At 37.6% G+C, this 18,729-nt stretch overlaps 1 protein-coding gene across 22 annotated transcripts in view; it reads right to left on the bottom strand.

The window, feature by feature from the left end:
* tanc2b (tetratricopeptide repeat, ankyrin repeat and coiled-coil containing 2b) overlaps positions 1–18,729 on the bottom strand; it is a 184,998-nt gene that overhangs the window by 36,215 nt on the left and 130,054 nt on the right. For 20 of the 22 annotated variants that reach the window (XM_023949338.2, XM_023949340.2, XM_023949341.2 and 17 more), the window contains 3 exons: positions 15,843–15,991; positions 9,525–9,708; positions 7,788–8,036 (listed from right to left, as the gene is read on the bottom strand). In XM_023949338.2, coding sequence (XP_023805106.1) covers positions 7,788–8,036; positions 9,525–9,708; positions 15,843–15,991 — 582 coding nt within the window. Of the gene's footprint in view, positions 1–7,787; positions 8,037–9,524; positions 9,709–15,842; positions 15,992–16,283; positions 16,432–17,502; positions 17,524–18,729 lie in introns of those variants that run through there. The other 2 variants (XM_078937052.1, XM_023949347.2) reach the window with 2 other exon arrangements.

Below are 18,729 nucleotides of genomic sequence, written 5' to 3'. Positions count from 1 at the left end.
AGCCGTTGAATGTTGGATGAGATCGGACATTGCTGGTGTGATCGAGCAGCAGGTTGGGTAAACTACCACACCTGAACTCCACAGTTCTGACAGGGAACATGTGGAGTTCCTTTCAGAAACTTAGGAAATCTGATTTACAAAAAATGGTGCAGATTAACTTCCACTTTCATCAGTTTGTGGCTACACAAAAATTCATGAGCTTTTTGTCTTGGAGGTTAAAAATCCAACATCTTGATTTTGGCTATAAATACTCCTTTTTAGGTATACTGCTCTGGTAATTGGAGATTTCTTGAAATAAGTGTATATTGTTCAAAAAAATATAATAAAAAACAGTTTTAAAAATTCAAAGTACGGTAGGTACATATACATGCTTGCTTTTCCCTTAAAAAATATTCTATTTTTAGCAGTCCTACTATTCTCCTTTATAGACCAACTAAAATAAGACTACAATTCCATAATTTATGCAAATTATGAGTTAAAGAACTAGTATCATTAGAAATATTGCTTAAAATATGATTTTTCCCAAATCAAAATGATGCAACAAGATATTTAAGATTTAATATCTTAAAACAAGTTCTTAGATTTTATTGAAAAAATACTAGGAGATTTGTTTTCTTATATCCAGTGTAAAAAGATATTTAAACTTAAAACTAGACACAAATACCTGGTGACATGTGTTTTGCATAAATTGTTGCTGTTAGGATGAATTTACAAAATGCACATTTGAATAAGCTTGATTTGGCCTTTTAACCCCTTGACGCCTGAATTTAGTCCAAGATAGGAAAAAAATCAAACAAACTTCTGTTTTTCTTTTCAAGTAGATGCTAAGTTAAGGTAACTTCGAGCCAAAGTGGTTTGGTGCATATTTGCACCGTTAGGGATCAAAGAGTAAACATTGGCAGCAACACATTTCAATCAAAATGCAAGCATTTGCCTTTAGTAGGAGGTAAAGTATGGAGTTTTTTTGTTTTCACACAATACATGAAAAGGTGAAGTTTTAAGATTCAGTCAATTTCAAGGAGGAGGAGGACACCTAAAATCCTTGCTGCTTTTGAGTGCATCTTCTGCTACTGTAAGTAATCCCTTGGGGACTGAAGCTTCTCAACCATCCACCCATTACCTTTAGAAAGCTCAAAACGGATCCCCTCATCCTGTTCTGGTTGTCACGGAGCAGCTTGACTGCTTTTCCAGTGAAGCTCAGTCAAGGACGGAGGTATGTGTGCTGCTGAGTCACACCAACCAAGGACCCCAAACAAAAAAACAAAACAAAAAAAGGAGCCACATGGGTTTCCCAAAATGGAGGGAAAATGGCAGCTGAGAATGTTGTGGTTAGATCTCAGTGTGGGGTGGGGGTGTTCGACCAACTGGACTGCAAGTAGTTAATTTGCAACCAATCCAAAGAATGACTCAGGGCTAAAAAGCTGAAAATCCTTTTCTTTTAAAATATAAAAGGATATTTCCTCTCTTTCTCTTCTGCCTGTGAGAGCATGAATCTGTGTGCTCATCATTCCTATCTGCAATGCAGCAGCCTGATGGGGATCCACAAACGCTGTGCTTCAGTGCCGGCAGAAGAAAGCAGCATGGAGCAGAAAGTGAAAGGAGGCTTGGTCATAGAAAAAGTCTTTGTGCAACAGAGAGCTTTAAACCCACACAGCACACACTTCCTGTTTTTGAGACAGAGTGACTGTCTAAACGGACACATGCAGACACCCTAAAAAAACAACAGCTGAGCCGCTGTCCAGCGTCAGCCTACATGCTGACTCGCTGTCTTAAAAACACAAGGAAGCTAAAATAAAAACTCTCATCTGACTGAGAATTATATTTATCATTAATATTTTTAATATTTCAATATTATAATATTTTTATTTGGAACGTGACAACAATTAGTCCCAAAGTAGATATGATGATAAAAAAAAAACGAAAATTTTAGTAAAAGTTTTTTTTAGTCAAAAATACTTCAAGATTTAATTATTCAAGCCGATTGGTACATTAAGGATTTAATAAAGATTTTAAGTCTAGCTCTGCCATGTCGTGCTCTACTTGTATTAATGTGCAAGTATTATTAGTATTATGGTCTGTAATGCATGAGACTTACATAAACCTCTTTTGAATGTAGGACAATCCTTCATAAACATGCAGCAGATAAAAGGAAAAAATATTATTTCATTTATATAGTGATTTTAGCTAAAAACTGTATTTACATAAACTGATAATGTCAATGTTTCTATATCATGTAGGTTATGAAGTAAAGTACTGTAATTTGTAATGTTTTTTTTTAAACAATGTTTTTGCCCTCAGAATTCAGCAAAAACAAGTGCAAAAATCAGCTTAATATAATATTTTAAAAAAAGGCTGAATACAAGGAATGTGTTTATTTGTCATTCGAACAAGCCCTGCTGTCCTTGTTTGACCTATCAAGTTACACATTCAGAAGCACACATGCATCACTCATTGTTACTTAAATCTACTGTAAACAATATGGTTGTGTGGGTGTGTGCGAAGCAATTCCAACAATAATCAGCCTGTTTTTACCAGATGAGTCTATTTGAGGTTCAGGATGAAGAGAAGGGATGCAAAACTGCAAACCAAACTTTTTGGAATGTTTTTTTAGCAAATATTAAGATGACAGATAATCTCTGAAGTCAGATTCTGTAGAGCAAAAAGGAAGTTGTTCAGAATTTGTGATGTAGGATAAGCATGTTGATCTTAAAAAATATATATACAAATGCCTCAATAATTAACAAATTCTTGTATTATCCACATCAAAACAGCCAATTTGAAAATTAATAGCCTCTAGAGTTGTCATCAATAACTAAAAAATAAATATCTTTAACATTTTTCTAATCAGGCAGTACACTGGTTTATTTTTAGTGTACAATTTATGGGGTCAAATTAGGATCAGCTTAAAGTGGTTTATAGATAGTAAAAATTGACATTGCAAATAAAATAAAATAAAAATATAATTTTAAACAGTTTTAAACTCAAACATACACATTGTAAACTTGAAAGAAATCTAAAAATTTGAAGGAAAAAATTGTAAATTTGAAAGATGTGGAAGACGTTTTGAAAACTTACCATGCCTGTTTTTCAAATTTAAAATCTGGAATTTTCTTCACTTTAAGCTGATTGTGATTTGACCCAATAGTAACTAGAACTAAAAATGGGAGTCAATAGTAATTTGATTCCTTATGAAACAACCTCTAGTGGCCATGTGAGGAACTGCAATAAGGATCCTTTTCAGTTTGCTTCAAACCTGAGAATTGAGGAAGAGGGGTTGATTCTGAAAATTAACAACAACTAATGATAGCAGCTTTATAAGAATTATAAAAGAAATGCTGGTGAATTTAAATATCAAACAAGTTTGATATTTAAATTTGATGCTTTCTGAACATCTCTTTAAAAACTAAACAGGTGAACACAGCCTTTTTTGAGTCAGTACACTGAGGCACAGCTGCAGAAAGACTGATGCTTTCATTTTTTTAAGCATTTCCCTCAATTCTCCCGTTGCTTGCTTTAAATTCTGGTCCACACCGCTCTCGTCTGTTCACTGGCAGCTCCATGGAGGGAGGAAGAAATGCAAATGCGTGGTCCTAGTTTCTCCTCGCTCCATATCCATCTCAGGCTCTGCCAACGTACTGCCTTCATTAGGTAATAGAGTATGCCCCTCACTCCTTGTTTTCCTCCCCTGTCGCCTTCTGCTCATGCTCCGTTTGGCCCCCCCTTCCCTCCTCACACATCAAAGCCAGTCTCACCATCACTGTGGGGAATAGAGACGGTTAATGCCGGGGGCTTTGATGTTCCGCTGCTGCATGAGCCCGGCCAATCCTTAGCCTGTGTTTGCCTCCCATTCCTACATCATCTAATGACTCTTTGTGGAGGAGAGACGGGCAGAGAAAGAAACATTCCGAAACTCTTTCACTCCACTGTGTAACGATTCATTTTAACCACGATTCGATTCATATCATTATTTGTGGTTGCCATTACGATTCATAGTCGATATATTGGTTCATCTTGAACGAACCAAATTGATCTGATTGACCTAAAATTGATCCAGGACATCTGTACAGGACTTTAAGGTCACACGTCTTTGAAAAGTTCAAAGTGTTTCCCCACATTAAATTCTAATGATGGCTTGATCATCTTGATCATGTGTGTAGTTGGTTGTCACGGGACTGTCGTTTTTACGTCATAGTAAAACAAACCTATGTTCCTCAATCTACATGTATTCTCTATCTATTTTCCAGTATCAATTACATTCAATTTATTTTATTTTGAAACAATTCTATAATGATATATGTTGATTTGATAAACAGCTTGCCTCAGACAGATTTATCTGGTTGGATTGTAAGAATATAAATCAATTCATTGAATAAGTCGATTGATAGCTCCACCCATACCACTTCCAGATGTATCCATCTCCTCTGCGAGCAGTTTCAATTGTGCCTCCTAAAAATGAAGCGGCTCACTTACATCTTTGTGATGGACTTACTCCCACTTTCTAACTCAATTCTCTATTTTATTTGCATCATTTGCTTCTTGCAGCGACATTTGAAGCCGTCTTCGGCTCCCTTTGAAGATCTGGGCACCAAGGGGCAGAGATGATATCGAGGATGTATACCTCGGAGTGGCAGCGCTGCCAGACAGAGGCGTCAAACCGCAGAACATGACCGGCATAAGGAACGGGTCAGAGGCGCAGCGACAGCCCTTGTTAGACACATTACTGCGTTCAGTGAAAATACATAAGAGTGTGCGATCACACACAAAGCCGACATTTTCCAGTGGGAGTAGGAGAAGTGCATAATATAGCTCATTGTCTGTAGCAGCCTCTCTAAAGATATAAAGAAGAATACAATCAGACCCATGAGGATTTCTTTAGTTATAAAACTGCTATTTTTTCTGCAATATGTTCTTTTACTTTGGGGAGATTTTTGTTGCATTTATATCTAACAATAAAACACACAAAAGACCTTAGCATTTACGATACAAACGGCTGATTTAACTGTCCTTCCACTCTGAGTGTTTTCCTCCACATGCTTTTTCTAAGATTCTAGGCCTACATGCATGCCGTCACTTAGATTTTCAAATATTAGAATAGTTTACTCCAAATGATCATAAAAGATAAAAGAAACAACTCATTTCAATTTGAGAAATTGTGTTAGATTCAAATCTGGGAATGTGACAGCATAGTCACAGTAACATTTGTTTTAGCGTTATCAGACTGTTTTTTAATTGTTGAAAACAAGATTTAAGGGTTATGGTAAATATTGTGACGGGCCTAACGCGTACAGTCATTGCCGAAAATTTTGAGAATTACAGAAATATTGGAAAATGGAAAGGTTGCTGCTTAGGTTTTTGTAATAACAATTTGCATATACTCCAGAATGTTATGAGGAGTGATCAGATGAATTGCATAGTTCTTCCTTGCCATGAAAATTAACTTAATCCAGTAAAAAAACGTTCCACTGCATTTCATAGCTGTCACTGAAGGACCTGCTGAGATAATTTCAATACTTGTCTTGTTAACTCAGGTTAAAATGTTGACTAGCACAAGGCTGAAGATCATTATGTCAGGCTGATTGGGTTAGAATGCCAGACTTGACATGTTAAAAGGAAAGTGATGCTTGAAATCCTTGTTCTTCCATTGTTAACCTTGGTGACCTGCAAAGAAACGCCTGCAGCCATCATTCCGTTGCATAAAAATGGCTTCACAGGCAAGGATATTGTTGCTACTAAGATTGAAACTAAATCAACAATTGATAGGATCATCAAAGACTTTAAGGAAAAGGGTTCAGTTCTTGTTAAGAAAGCTTCGTCCAAGAAAGTCCAACAAGCAGCAGAGTCGTCTCCTAAAGAGGATTCAGCGGGATCGGAGTGCCAACAGTGCAGAGCTTGCCTGGTGTCCTGGTGTCAAGAAGGGCAGCAAAGAAGCCACTTCTCTACAAAAAAAACATCAGGGACAGATTGATCTTCTGCAAAAAGTATGGCCTGGGGACTGCAGAGCACTGGTTCAAAGTCATATTCTCCGATGAAGCCTCTTTTCAATTGTTTGGGGCATCTAGGAAAAGGCTTGTCCGGAGAAGAAAAGGTGGGCGCTACCATCAGTCGTATGTAATGCCAACATGAAGCATCCTGAGACCATTCATGTGTGGGGTTGCTTCTCATTCAAGGGCGTGGGATCATTCACAAAAACACAGCCATTAATAAAGATTGGTACGAAAACACCCTCCAACACCAAGATCTTCCAACAATCCAACAACCAAGTATGGAGTTCCAAGTATGTGAATACACTAACATGGCTAATGTGTAGCAGGTTACAAGTTCCAGAGTTACTGACAGACGGACTTAACTCTGACTCTTTTGGCTCGCCCTAAAGTTTGTACAAGTTTATACTTGATATAAGTTCAAAAATAGACCATTCATTGACGTTGCGCCTTATTATCCGGTGCGCCCTAGTAATCACTTTTCTTGCTTTTAGTTTCTGATTTCAATGAGTATTTTATATTATGTGGTGTTTGTTTTTGTGGTTGCTGCAGTTCCTCCAGCTTTACCCCTTTACTTGGACTCCTTATTACAAAGAATGTATGGTGCAACTTCTAAAGGTTGACAATCCTGACATTAAAAGGAACTCTATGTTCTACAAACCCTCTTGTGGTGCGTTTCTAATTCACCAAACGCACTCATACAGTAGACAGCATAACAAGCCTTACTCAATGCAACAACCTTTTTCGATATTTTTACACATGCGGCAACAATGTGGGACTTAGTGGCTCATTCGTACCTGGCATTATATTGAAATGCATCCAAAAATGCATCTCACTACTTTAAAACCAGGTCTGAATGGAAGGAAGCTTGCATCACACACTCAGCTCGACAACAAACACCACATCAAACATACTGATGAGCAAAACAGGAAGATAAAAACAAGACAAGTATTAATATAAACCCAAAATGACCAAGTTCTGGTAGTATATTAATAACACTGTTTCACTTTTTTTTTAAATTATCTCCTCCATTTTTTTAAGTACAGTTATGCAACAGAGGAAGTTTGCTGCAGATTTCACTTTTGCCTGCTAAGCAAAAAGCCTTTAACTTGTCTGCAGCTTTCGTCCTCTTAAACAGTTTAACTATTTTAGCTTCTACCACAGATCAACGGTGACTACTGAGCTGCAGAAAAACATGCGGCTCAGTAACAAACAGTAGAAAAGCCTGATGAACGGCAATTTCCAACCTTCAGATTAACTCAAAAGGCCGTTTTTCTCAGCAACAATGCAGAAGTAAACATAAAAGATGAGCAGAAATGTCTTATTTTTGACTCGAGATGCTGCTTTTAGCCGACTACATTCTTGTCTGGAAATTTTAAACATCATAGGTCAGCAGGTGATTTGTCAGTGTAGCAAATGAAAGCCAAAGGCCAGAAGAAGTGTTGGTCAGAAGCATCTTTTAGGTGATGCTGGACATGTCAATTCAGAGCCTGAACTGGCGTTTTGTAATGCAGGTCGACCAGCGCTAGCTTATAAAATATTCATTCATCAGAAGAAAAATGTTAGCGCATTGTTATATTTTGATCAAACGAATTACATAAAAGAGTGCTGGTTCATCTCAGAAGAAAACAGGCAAGGTAACAAGGGATGAAAGGAGAGGAAAAAAGAGGGGAGGACTTGACTGAACATTAGCAGTTCAGTCCCATTTTGCCAGAAAATGTATTCTGCTTCGACAAAGTGGGTTTACTGCATGGATATTCACCAGTTTGAGTCGTTGAACCAGTAGGGGAAAAGGAAAGGACTCACCAGCCACTGAATTGGGACGGGGCATGAGGTACAGAGGGATGGAGTGGGCAGAGTGGGAGGACATGCTTTCCAGGCTGCGCTCAGGGATTTTGTTGAGGCTGTAGGTGGATGCGGTCATGTTTTCATCCACCCTGTACAGAAACGAGTCCATGCCTGATTTCTGGGACTGCCAGAGTTTGAGATTGCCCCGCAAGCCCTCGCCGTATTTCCCGCCTCGCTCCATGTTCTCCGAATAGCTGGTAAGCGTGGCTGCAAAAACACAAACAACACAAAAACAAACAAAAACGTTTTTGTCAGGGTACTTTTCACACTGGAATCCCACACCGGTCCACCTTGGCCTCCTTTTCCAAACCCATGAGTGTTAATCTATTTACTGATGCTCTGAGTCAATAATTTTTTGGCATCGTGTTGTTCTTCTCAAGCTGACGGTGTTCATCATGGTTGCCAGGAAACAATGATGACAGTTGTTTAGACAAAAAAAGCTTCACATCAGCAGGCTTTTCAGCCCTGCTGTTGACATGCAAGTGCTGCAGGTGATGCAAATGCAATAATGGATCCAAACCGCTTTAAACAGAAAGAGTTCAATAAGACAAATCATGTTTAAAATCCTTTCAGTTTTCTACTTTAGCTCACCCTGAAACTAAAGACATAACTTGTTATCAAATAGTTACGGCAGTAAGGCTCTAACTGACACTGGATATAAGTGCATGAATGGAACAGAGATGCTGCAGGCGCCAGATGACGTTAACAAAGTTGGATAGTTTTCATAAAAACAACCAACTATCAAATATTTCTGTTTTGTTTACTGAATGGGCTAAAAGAAAAATGTTAGGGGAAAGTAAAAACAGTTGTGACACTTTAAGAAAAAACTAAATTTAACATTCTACATGGATCCATTGGAGTCACATTTCAGTGTTCTTGACAAAAAAGTTACATTTTACAGAAGAATTTTAGCTGTTTGAGTATTTTCTTAAATATTTGTCTCAAAAGATTTCTACCATGTAGTATAGGGGCTACCTAAAAGGAGAATAAATAAATATATTTATGAAATTAAATTTTAAGAAAAAAAGGTGTAACATTATGAGTAAAGAAAGTCAACATTTATGAGGTCAAAGTCTTAAAATTGTTTAAAAAAAGTTCTAGTTTGTGAAGTCTGACATTTACGAGGAAAAAGCCAACATTTTATGAGAATTAATTTGTATATATGTTATAAAAAGTTTTAATTTTTCAAAGAAAAATAATTTTATATAAATAAAGCTACACATTTACAAAAAAGGTGAAGTGGATTTTTTGCTTTTTTAAGGTAAACCCTAATACTGTATTGATGTTTTCAATACTTACAATACTAAAGCCATTTGATAGTCTTGACACATTGTATGCTAATATAGAGGATATATTACTTTAAATACAGGAAAAAAACTGACTATGTGCCAAATGTTCTTGATTAACTTTCTTTTTTTGTTAATCTCCTATGGAAGAATGAACCAGGTTCAGAGTCCAGCATGAGTTGCCATAGTGATACCTAACTTGAAGATGTAAACCACCTGCGTGACAAAATAAAAGCCACAGCCGAAGTTTCCTTGCTAAGCCACTAATCCTGTTTTGCTGTGAAGGTCATTGTTGCAACTGTGAGAAAACAGACAGTTTGACTGCAAACTTTACACTACAGCATTTCTTTGATTGTGCAAACAACCAGATGATTCTGAGTTCTGGTTTAAACGAGGATGCAGATCTCACCAATTATCCCGCTGTCTCTGCTCTCCAACGTGGAGGTGGGACTGGTGACGGATCCATAGGCGCAGTCCTTGTTCCCGGACTGGCCTGGCATGGAGGGGGGGAGGGTGGAGCAGGGGCTGCCTGCAGGTGGGGAGGCAGTGCTGCTGGTCAGGGTTGAGCAGGGACTAATCCTCTGGTTATGGCTCTGGAATACACACATAAACACAAACCTCCAGATTTGGCTTGACCTCTTGAGCGCAGGTGCAGCTTCCATTTTTGATCTTAAACCTGTGATTCTGATGTGGAACTTGAGAAGATATAGTTTCTGATAAAAACAGTATTTGCTATCTTCGAAGAGCGAAGAGCTATCTTCCTTTTTTGCAGTGACAATAATTTCATTAAGAATTTATAGCTAATAAATACAGAATGAAAATATTTTCTTAAATTCTTTTTATTCATTCTATAGAAACTTAGTAAAGGTTTCTGGGATAAAAGTAACTTTTTTTAAAGTTACATTTAAGGGAAGAAAGTAAAATTATTACTTATTATTAAAGTCCCACTCTAATAATCTTTTTAAGCATTTTCAAAGTGTTCCAAGTGGTTTTTTAAATATGATGATGCCGTTTTTAGGCAAAATCAAAAAACCTGTATTTTTTTTTGAAGACATAATTTCTGCAGAGCGGCAGAAGTTCATTGGAAATTCATCTGTCAGTTAAGGGCTGGACTATTGGATCAGAGCAACCCCCCCTCCAGTGAGTAATATTTTCATTTACAAATGTCCTAATGTCTTTAAGAAACTTTATTTTTATCTCTTGACAAACCACATGGTTTCTGGACTTTTCTATTAAAATAAGTGAATAAAATTCAAGAAATGAATATAAAATTCCACTTAATCTAAAAAAAAAGGGTCTTTTAAAGTCCTGGCCTTCTTTTGGCACCCTGCAGGGATCCCATTTAATGTCAGCTCTTATTAGAAGACAGGCAACCACAGGGGACAAAATAAAAACACTCTGCTGCGTCCGATCAGCTGCGGCAGGCGCCCACGTATTTAGTGTTACACAAAACACACACACAGGTGCACATGCCTAAAAGATGAAAGCACAACGTCTACAAGGTTTGAGGAGGGAGTGATGCTAAACAGTAGAACTGCATTATGTCAGACAAATATGGAAGTCCAGCTAAAGCGGAGCATTTCAAATACTGAACTGAAACCATAAATGAGCACCCAAGTGATTCAAAAAATTACCAGTTTATCTGGACATATTTGATCTGAGCATGCTCAGAAGCTCCCACACTGGGAATGATCTTACAATGCTAGAGGAAGTTGGTGTGGAAAAGAGGTAGAAGCAAACTAAATCTGTCATATTGTGTTTTTGAGGACCACAGTTCCATTAGCTGCCAAAGATCCCACTTGTTTTGGTAAACCGTCAACTAGAAGACCAAATTCAAACACTTTTCAAAACCCTAATGTCTTTCTGAAGCATAGAGAACAAGAGGAATAAAGTGGTGCTCAAGGGTAAACATAGTCTACATTAATTGCCTGTAAAAAGACAGAAGGGACAAAGCTACTAATACATTAGCCATGAGTCATTTAGAATGAGGGTCCCAACGTTCACATTGCTCCATCTGTCATTTATCTGCTGCAGTCCCCTGACGTTTCGGCTCTGGTGATGGAGGGAAGGTTGTCAGTTAACCTAGAGGTAAGTGGGTGATCCGCAGATCCATTTCTCAACATGTTGGAATCTCCTTGGGAAGGAAATAAATCTTTAGGTGCTGCAAACAGCAGTTCATACTGGGCTTTGGTGATAACACTTCTATTTACTGTTGCAGCTCAGTCATTGCAGTGCATGGTTTGAATGAAAGGATGTGGCACAACTGCAGCAATAACTTTATCAAAAATGGCCAAATCAGTTCAAAGCAAAAGATTTTGGTACTCAAAAACATTTTCTTTTGGGTTCTTTCCTTTACTTTTTGCGAATATGCATGGTTTAAGACTCTAGAAGTTAGTTGGAAAAAAACAAACCTGATCAACATGGAGGACATTCAAATTTAACACTGATGAGCTGAAATCAAAATGTAACATTTCTCATGTGATCAAGTTTGACTACATTTTGCATTCAAATAATTTACATAGTAGAGGTTTGATTAAATTAAAGATTTGTTTTAGAAACTCATTTAAAATAAATGTCATTGTGTTCATTTAATAGTACAATGGTAACAATCTTACTCCTTACTGCCAAATACATTTCTTAATGGTTGGTCTTTAACAACTTCACAGACCAAATTCACAGATCTGGATTGCAGATCTGGGCTAATGATCTTGGTCTTGTGAGGATTTGACCTTAAATGTTGCTGCACAGGGACTGAGCTGAACTCGTAGCACCGCAGTTGTTCAAGCAGTGAAGGGCAATTAACTGCTCCTGCAGCTTAAGGTCACTTTGTTCTGCTTATTGCTGAGGTCATTTAGCTCAGTTTCAAACAGCATCTGACCAAAATTTACCAACACTGGTGTAAAGCAATTATAGGTCTGTCTGACTATAAATATATGTGTATTTATTAGGGATGCCACAATTCTTGGTTTAAAACCGAACCGTATGTTAAACCATTGCACCAAATGGTGATGAAAGTCCTACTGAACACCAGTATGTTCATGTCGAAAGGCATATATCATCCAAAATCAACGAGCTTTTGCGTGTTTTATAATTTTAATTGCTTGTGAAAAACAACCTCAAAGCCATATTTTGATCAATTCACGCCTTTCTGAGTATTCCTCCAAAAACCTGCTCTCAGTGCACCAGCCCCTCCCAACCCAATCCATGAAAACGAGCGGGTCATATGAATGTGAGGAACAGCCCCTTCCAGGAAGAGGCTGCGCTTCAAGCACCGCACGAGCTAGCGGTGATCAGCAAAACGCTTTAGTTTTCCTATGCACATTATGCACATCCATATTTGCAAAAGTTTGGATGTCGTTTTGTTGGCGAAACACAGACATGCCGCCAAGGCTGGCTCTAGGTTGACCATATGAAAAATGCAGCACACACACAGAGCCAAAGGCGGTGCCTAAGAGATCGAGTCATCTTACTTGTAGGTACAAAAATGAGCTCGCGAAAATAATTTCATAAGAAATGCGTTCTTTTGTGTGCCAAAGGTAATATATTTTCATATTCATGGTTATAATGTACTCTAAAAGGCTCACGAAAAGTATAATATAGGCCCTTTAAATAGGTGTGCTGAATTTAAGAAGGATTTATTATTTACTGTTTTATTATATTACATCAGGCTTAGTATGAGCCAACTAAAAAGTTAATCTTTATTGTTGTTTGCTCATTACACGATTTTTTAAATGATTTTCTCTGAGTTTTTGTTGCTTTAGAAATTAATAAATAAATAAATAAAAAAACCTCCACAAAAATGGAGGTTTAAACTTGAAATAATGCACTGATAAAAAGCAATGTCAAAAACTCATAAATTAGTCCAACGTTTTTTCTATAACTTTTTATCCGTACATCATTTGTTCTAATTAGAGTTGTTTACTCTAAATAACAAAAAGATTCTAACCACAGCAGTTTGCAAAAGATTTATGATATATTTTCCCTCCAAAGAGAAAAGGAATTTTCCTAGTTAGTGTTGGGAATTGAATAATTCATTGGTCAGGTACAAAAAAGTGGACTGAAAATGAGAGAAAAAAGCTGAAAGATGTAACAAAAAAAATCTTGGTTTCGAGAAAGAGAAAAAACCCAGATTGAAAAAGAGTTTCAGATATTACAGAAATCGGCTGAATACTCTTTTCCACATAAGGGTAAAAAGCAGAAAAAGGTCAAAAGTGTCCATCCCAGTATCATATCTTGCCACCAACCATCCTCTCATTTCAGAATAGTAGTAGCCTGATAACTGCATCCTTCTACTGTAAGTTAAAGAGAAGACCAAAGACACATTACCAGACAACAGGATTTATGACGCTACTTACTGCCATAATAAAATATAATCATCCAGTGTCAGGCAATATGGAGAATCAATAAACAGCTTGTACTTTAAACATTATTTTAAAATGCTTACATAATATATAAAAAAAAAAAACTCAAATAATTTTTAAAGTATGAGCTGTTTCAGGAGGAGCCGCAGCATTTTTCCCCAATAGAAAGAGCAACCTTTTTCACAAATTTCAGCACTTTTTTCTTTAAATCTGATAATGTATCATAATAGAATCTATTTAAAATGTTAACTGGAATTTGCAGAGCACTGCAAAGGTTATCTTGTATCAGGTCGCTGCTGAGCTGCAAAGAGGAACCAGAAATTGCTTTTTCAGCATATTGTGTTTCATATGCTTGCCTGTGTCTGCTGGCATCAACTTAAAGAAAGGAAACCTCAAGCAAAATGCAACAAAAGCCTCACTCAACGATCAGCAAAAACATGCAGGCACTAGAAAACCTGTCAGTTTTGGTGGAAATTAATTAAAAATAACTGCAATACTGGAGGTTTTATGCAGTGAACATGGTGTATCCTGGCATGAGTCACATCTCAAAAAAAGAACTGCTTAAATAACCTTATTTCAATTTTCACACCCCTATTGCTTCAGCTGTGCCCCCATCAAGAGCAGGCTGTCTATCAGTGTAATCGCTTATCCACACTGTTGTAGTGCAGACGGCTGCCTCATCAACAGGTTGGACCCCTTTCCCCACCTCCCTACTTCTTCACAATCTCTGCGCTACAACAGTTTCCTCCCACAGTTTGAAAATTCGTGTCAAATTAGGTTTGGGTAGAGAAAGCAGCCCGCTCGCTGTGCCAGGGGCTGTTTGTTGCGCAACACATTAATAGAAGGGTTTTGGTGCTCTGGCACATTTGATGTGAACCAAGATGCCTGTTTTCATATAGTAATATCAAAGTGAAAGAAAAAGAGAAATTCTGAAGAATTTGTTACTCAAAGAGGTGTAATTAGATGATAAGATGTGTTATCTGATGTCTGTAAGAGAGTTTCTGCATCCAACCGCCTCCACCTGGAGCTTCATCCAAATTCTCACCACATGATTTTCAGGACAGTGAGGAAACAGAAATCTGAAGAGAGCTAACAAAAGTTACTATAACACACTACGTTGTCATGGATTAAAATCCTGTAGTGCTCTAAATGTCCCTGCTGCTTAAACCAGTAAGTGCCCGGAGTTCTCCAGAGGCAAACTGGATGATCCACACGAGGATTGGGAGAATGTCATGTGGTCAGCTGAGACAAAAGAAATGGAACTCTGGTATAAACGCCACTCGCCGTGTTTGGAGGGAAAATAATGGTGAGTACACCATACCCACTGTGAAGCATGGGGGTTGAAACATCATGATTTGGGGCTGCTTTTCTGCAAAGTGGGAAAAAAACGACTGATCTGAATTAAAGATAGGGTTTTCTTTGGGTATGAAGAGATTTTAGACTAAACCTCCTTTCATCAGTGAGAGCACTGAAGATAAAATGTGGCTGGATCTTCCAGCAGTTCAATAATATTAATAAACATCACTCAATAACAATGTTTTTCCATGTTGATGCTGATGGTTGAAGATGATCGGGGTGGGACTATTAATTGTTTTCATAAAATATATTAATAGTGGATGAAGAAAAATGTATAAAACTTTGCAATAAATTATTTGTCTTTTTTTTTGTAGTATTTTTTTTATTTAAATAGTAAAGTTTACAAAATTTCAAAATATTATCAAGTTGGACAGTTAGACCAGAAAAAAATCATTTTGTTTCTAGTTTCAGATGTAATAAAGTTAAATCAAAAAACATATGCAGACTTTAGTTTTTGTAATGACTAATTTACCATTTAAACAGGATTAATTTGTCCAAAGTTGAACTTAAATGTGTCAAAAACAGCACATTTTTAACAAAGTTACATAAATCACCTACAACTCAACAAAACTGTACATCCATGTCATGCATTGAATTTATTTAACAGGCCTGGGGCAGTTCCTTTATAAAATTAAATATATTTCAGCTTGAGGTTAGAAATATTGTACTGTGTGAGCTCAAGGGCAAAAATGGAGATCAGAAAATCAGGGACAAAGTTATTTTAGAGGATTAATGAAGAATATTTGTGGATTAAATGCTACTCAGGAGCCACTTAAAAGGTGAAAGCTGATTTATTTATTTCAGATGGAAGGTCCAGTCATATTATGACAACATGTTGGAGAAAGGATGGCTAAGCACCATTGTTTACTAAAAGCTTTTGTTTATTAAAAAACAAGCTCTGGACAAATAGATATTTTAAAATTAAATTCAGATTTAAAAATGCATTGTAGGTTCTGACGATGACATTGATTTATTCTTATTATGTGTGCAGGTGTGGTTCTGAGTGTTACCTGTCTTGCCTCGGGTTCCTCCATGCTGTAATGGGTACCAACTGGCCCCTCACTCACTTTATCTCCCAGAAGGAAACCCAACCGCGTCATCAATGTGTTGGCAGCCTCATCCACCGATGGAGGGGGCCCCAGCTCCTGGCTTGACTCCCCTGCAGAGGCAGATAGACAGAAGGAGGAGGATGAGGAAGATGTGGGAGAGGAACAGAGGAGAAAGAAGCATGCGAACGAGTGTCAGTGGTGGGCGGAAAACACACCAGCAGCTTAATATGACACTAAAAGAGGGTTTCAGTTTCATATCTGTGTATAAAAAAACAAGACTTTGCTAGCTTTGTCTGAACAACAGTAAAACACAAAAAAATGTTTCACTTTTTCATCTAAAAAGATCAAACTTGCACACAGGATACAAGGGATCTGCCCCTGAGAACACAAAGGAAACACTACCTGAGTTTTTTTGTTGCTTAAAGCTGTGCATTGTGAATGCATTCCATAGAAAACGGGACGTTTCTTTAGCGAATCCTCTAACAAAAACTCCTCAGCCAGCGGAAGTCTCCAACTGTCTAGAAAACAGTTTCACAGTGAATGGTAGGAAGGCAAAAACACTGCTCCTTCCGCACCACTCGTCACCGCTGCAACCTGAGTGACGCAATGAGGAACGCCCATCACCTGCATGCGCGAGTGAGTCACAGGGAGAACAACTTTTCAGGACAAAGCGGGCGTGTACCCACATCTTTATCCTATTTACAGACACGTCGTGCACCAGAAGCAATCGACAAACACGGAGGGGGTGTTAGCTCTCAGCCGTAAAACAGGAGTCAAAGCAAGAAACCCCAACATGACTTCATCCTACCCCCCGGTTGCCTGGCTACTTTCCACCCACAAACAAACCCATCAATGTCGGTGTCAGGTTTTCAACAACACCTGGAGGTGCCCTGCTACACCAGCTCTAATTCAGTCTCGCCCTGTTTGCTATTCCCCCAGTTTGAAGTTTTTACTCTCCTGGTTGTAAATAAACTAACTAGTGTCCAAACTTGATTGGATGTCCACGTCTCTGAATTGGTTTGGACATTAATGAGACTGAAGCAAACAGATCCAGATGGCTGGAGTCCAAACAAACAACAGCGAGATCAGTAAGTGGCAGGACCAGTTTTCTCATTCACACCAAAGCAGGTTGAACCAGACAAGCAGGTAGCCACATGAAGCCTTAACTGACAGCCATTAGACAGTCCCAGCCACCACCCCACTCCTCTGAAGACAGCTTGTCTAAAGCCTGTGGTCCCTCACTCCTCAGAGCACCTTGTGGGGATAGACAGGCAATCTAAAGCCTGGGCTCCCCTCTCTGTTCACTCGGGGATGGCAGAAGAGGCAGATCACTGGCAGGATCCTCATTAGATTGACTCTAGAGTCTGTCTGAGAGTAAGTAAGATAGGCACTCTCTGAGACAGGAGAAAGAAAAATGAAACCTTTGAATCGAATCAAAATGACATGCTGCAGAGCTTCAATAAAAACACGCACAGCAGCGAGCAATAATTAGGTAATCAAGGCGCGTGTCAGCTTCCAAACAAGTTAATCAGGCACGGGTTTTGGTGGGCCGGCCATCACTGCTTAGAGGAGTATCTGGGTTCACTGTGAGCACAATGAATGCACAAGATTCACCAATTACCTCGACGGGAAAAGAAGCAAAGCAGAATGCATCTGAGTTGATGGTCCGCTCATCCTGAATAGTGAATACATAAGCCAAAGGTTATTCCACTGCTTTTGAAAGGGGGTTTGTGACCCTAACCAAGATCAAGCAGGGTCTGCGATTTACTCTGCCTTTGAAGTTGGTAACACTTTATAATTCGTTATAGGTATTTAACAAGTCCTTAATAAACTGTTAGTTAAGGAGTTATCAATGACTTGTAAAATGACACGTAACAGTTCGTTATTGATTTATAAATGGGCTTTATAGATAACCAACAGATGACTAACTACGGGTTAATTAGCAAGTTATTAATTATTTGATAATTATTTGTTATTGTTTTGTAACTGTACCATATTACTTATTAATAGATTGCACATGAACAAGCTGTTTGTTAGCAAATTATTAATTACTTTTTCATGATTTATAACTGTACCCTATTAATTATTGATGGATCACGAACAAGGTGTTAGTATGTTACTTCTTAATAACTTAATAAGTATAACTTAATAGTTTATATAGGTTACTGGGTTGTTGTTGTTTTTAACAACTATCCAAAATGTATTAAAGGTTAGTAAATGAGGAGCATTTTCAACTTTAGAATAGTATCCAAATAAATAATATAAGCTACTAACTAATACTAATATCTATATCTCTATATCTCTACGCTATACTTAGTCAACTTATTTATCTATTGGCTATCTGTAATGCACATTTATCAACCCTTAACAAACTGTTAACTGTTATTTAACAAGTATTTTATAAATACTTTTCATTTAATAAATACATTTCATTCACTACCTATTTATTAATCATTTGTTAAGGAGCTATAACAGATTTGAAGTCCTACCTCTGTAGTCCTTAGCAAATTGCTGACACGGTAATCCAGTATTTTCTTTCATTTCCACTTTTTAAATTTCCTCTTTTATTTTCTTCCTTTTGCAGCCTTTGTGTTTTATGAGCAGTTTGTGTTCATGTACGGTGGCCCTAAAACGCACCGACAAATCACTCAACGTAAATTCATATTAAAGATCACAACAACAATTTAAAAAGCAATAGTAAAAAACTTTTCAATTTGGAAATTAAAACTCAATTCCAGAAACCAAAACGCAATTCCGAAAAAAATTACAGACAAAATAAAAACGAAACGTTTTTGAAAACATAAAAAAATAAAACATAATAAAAAACATGAAAAGGTAGGTACTATGG

The sequence above is a fragment of the Oryzias latipes genome, chromosome 19 (genome assembly GCF_053564925.1).
Source record: "Oryzias latipes strain Hd-rR chromosome 19, Olatipes_Hd-rR_3.1".
NCBI lineage: Eukaryota > Metazoa > Chordata > Actinopteri > Beloniformes > Adrianichthyidae > Oryzias > Oryzias latipes.
This window is presented reverse-complemented; position numbering and strand designations above follow the sequence as displayed.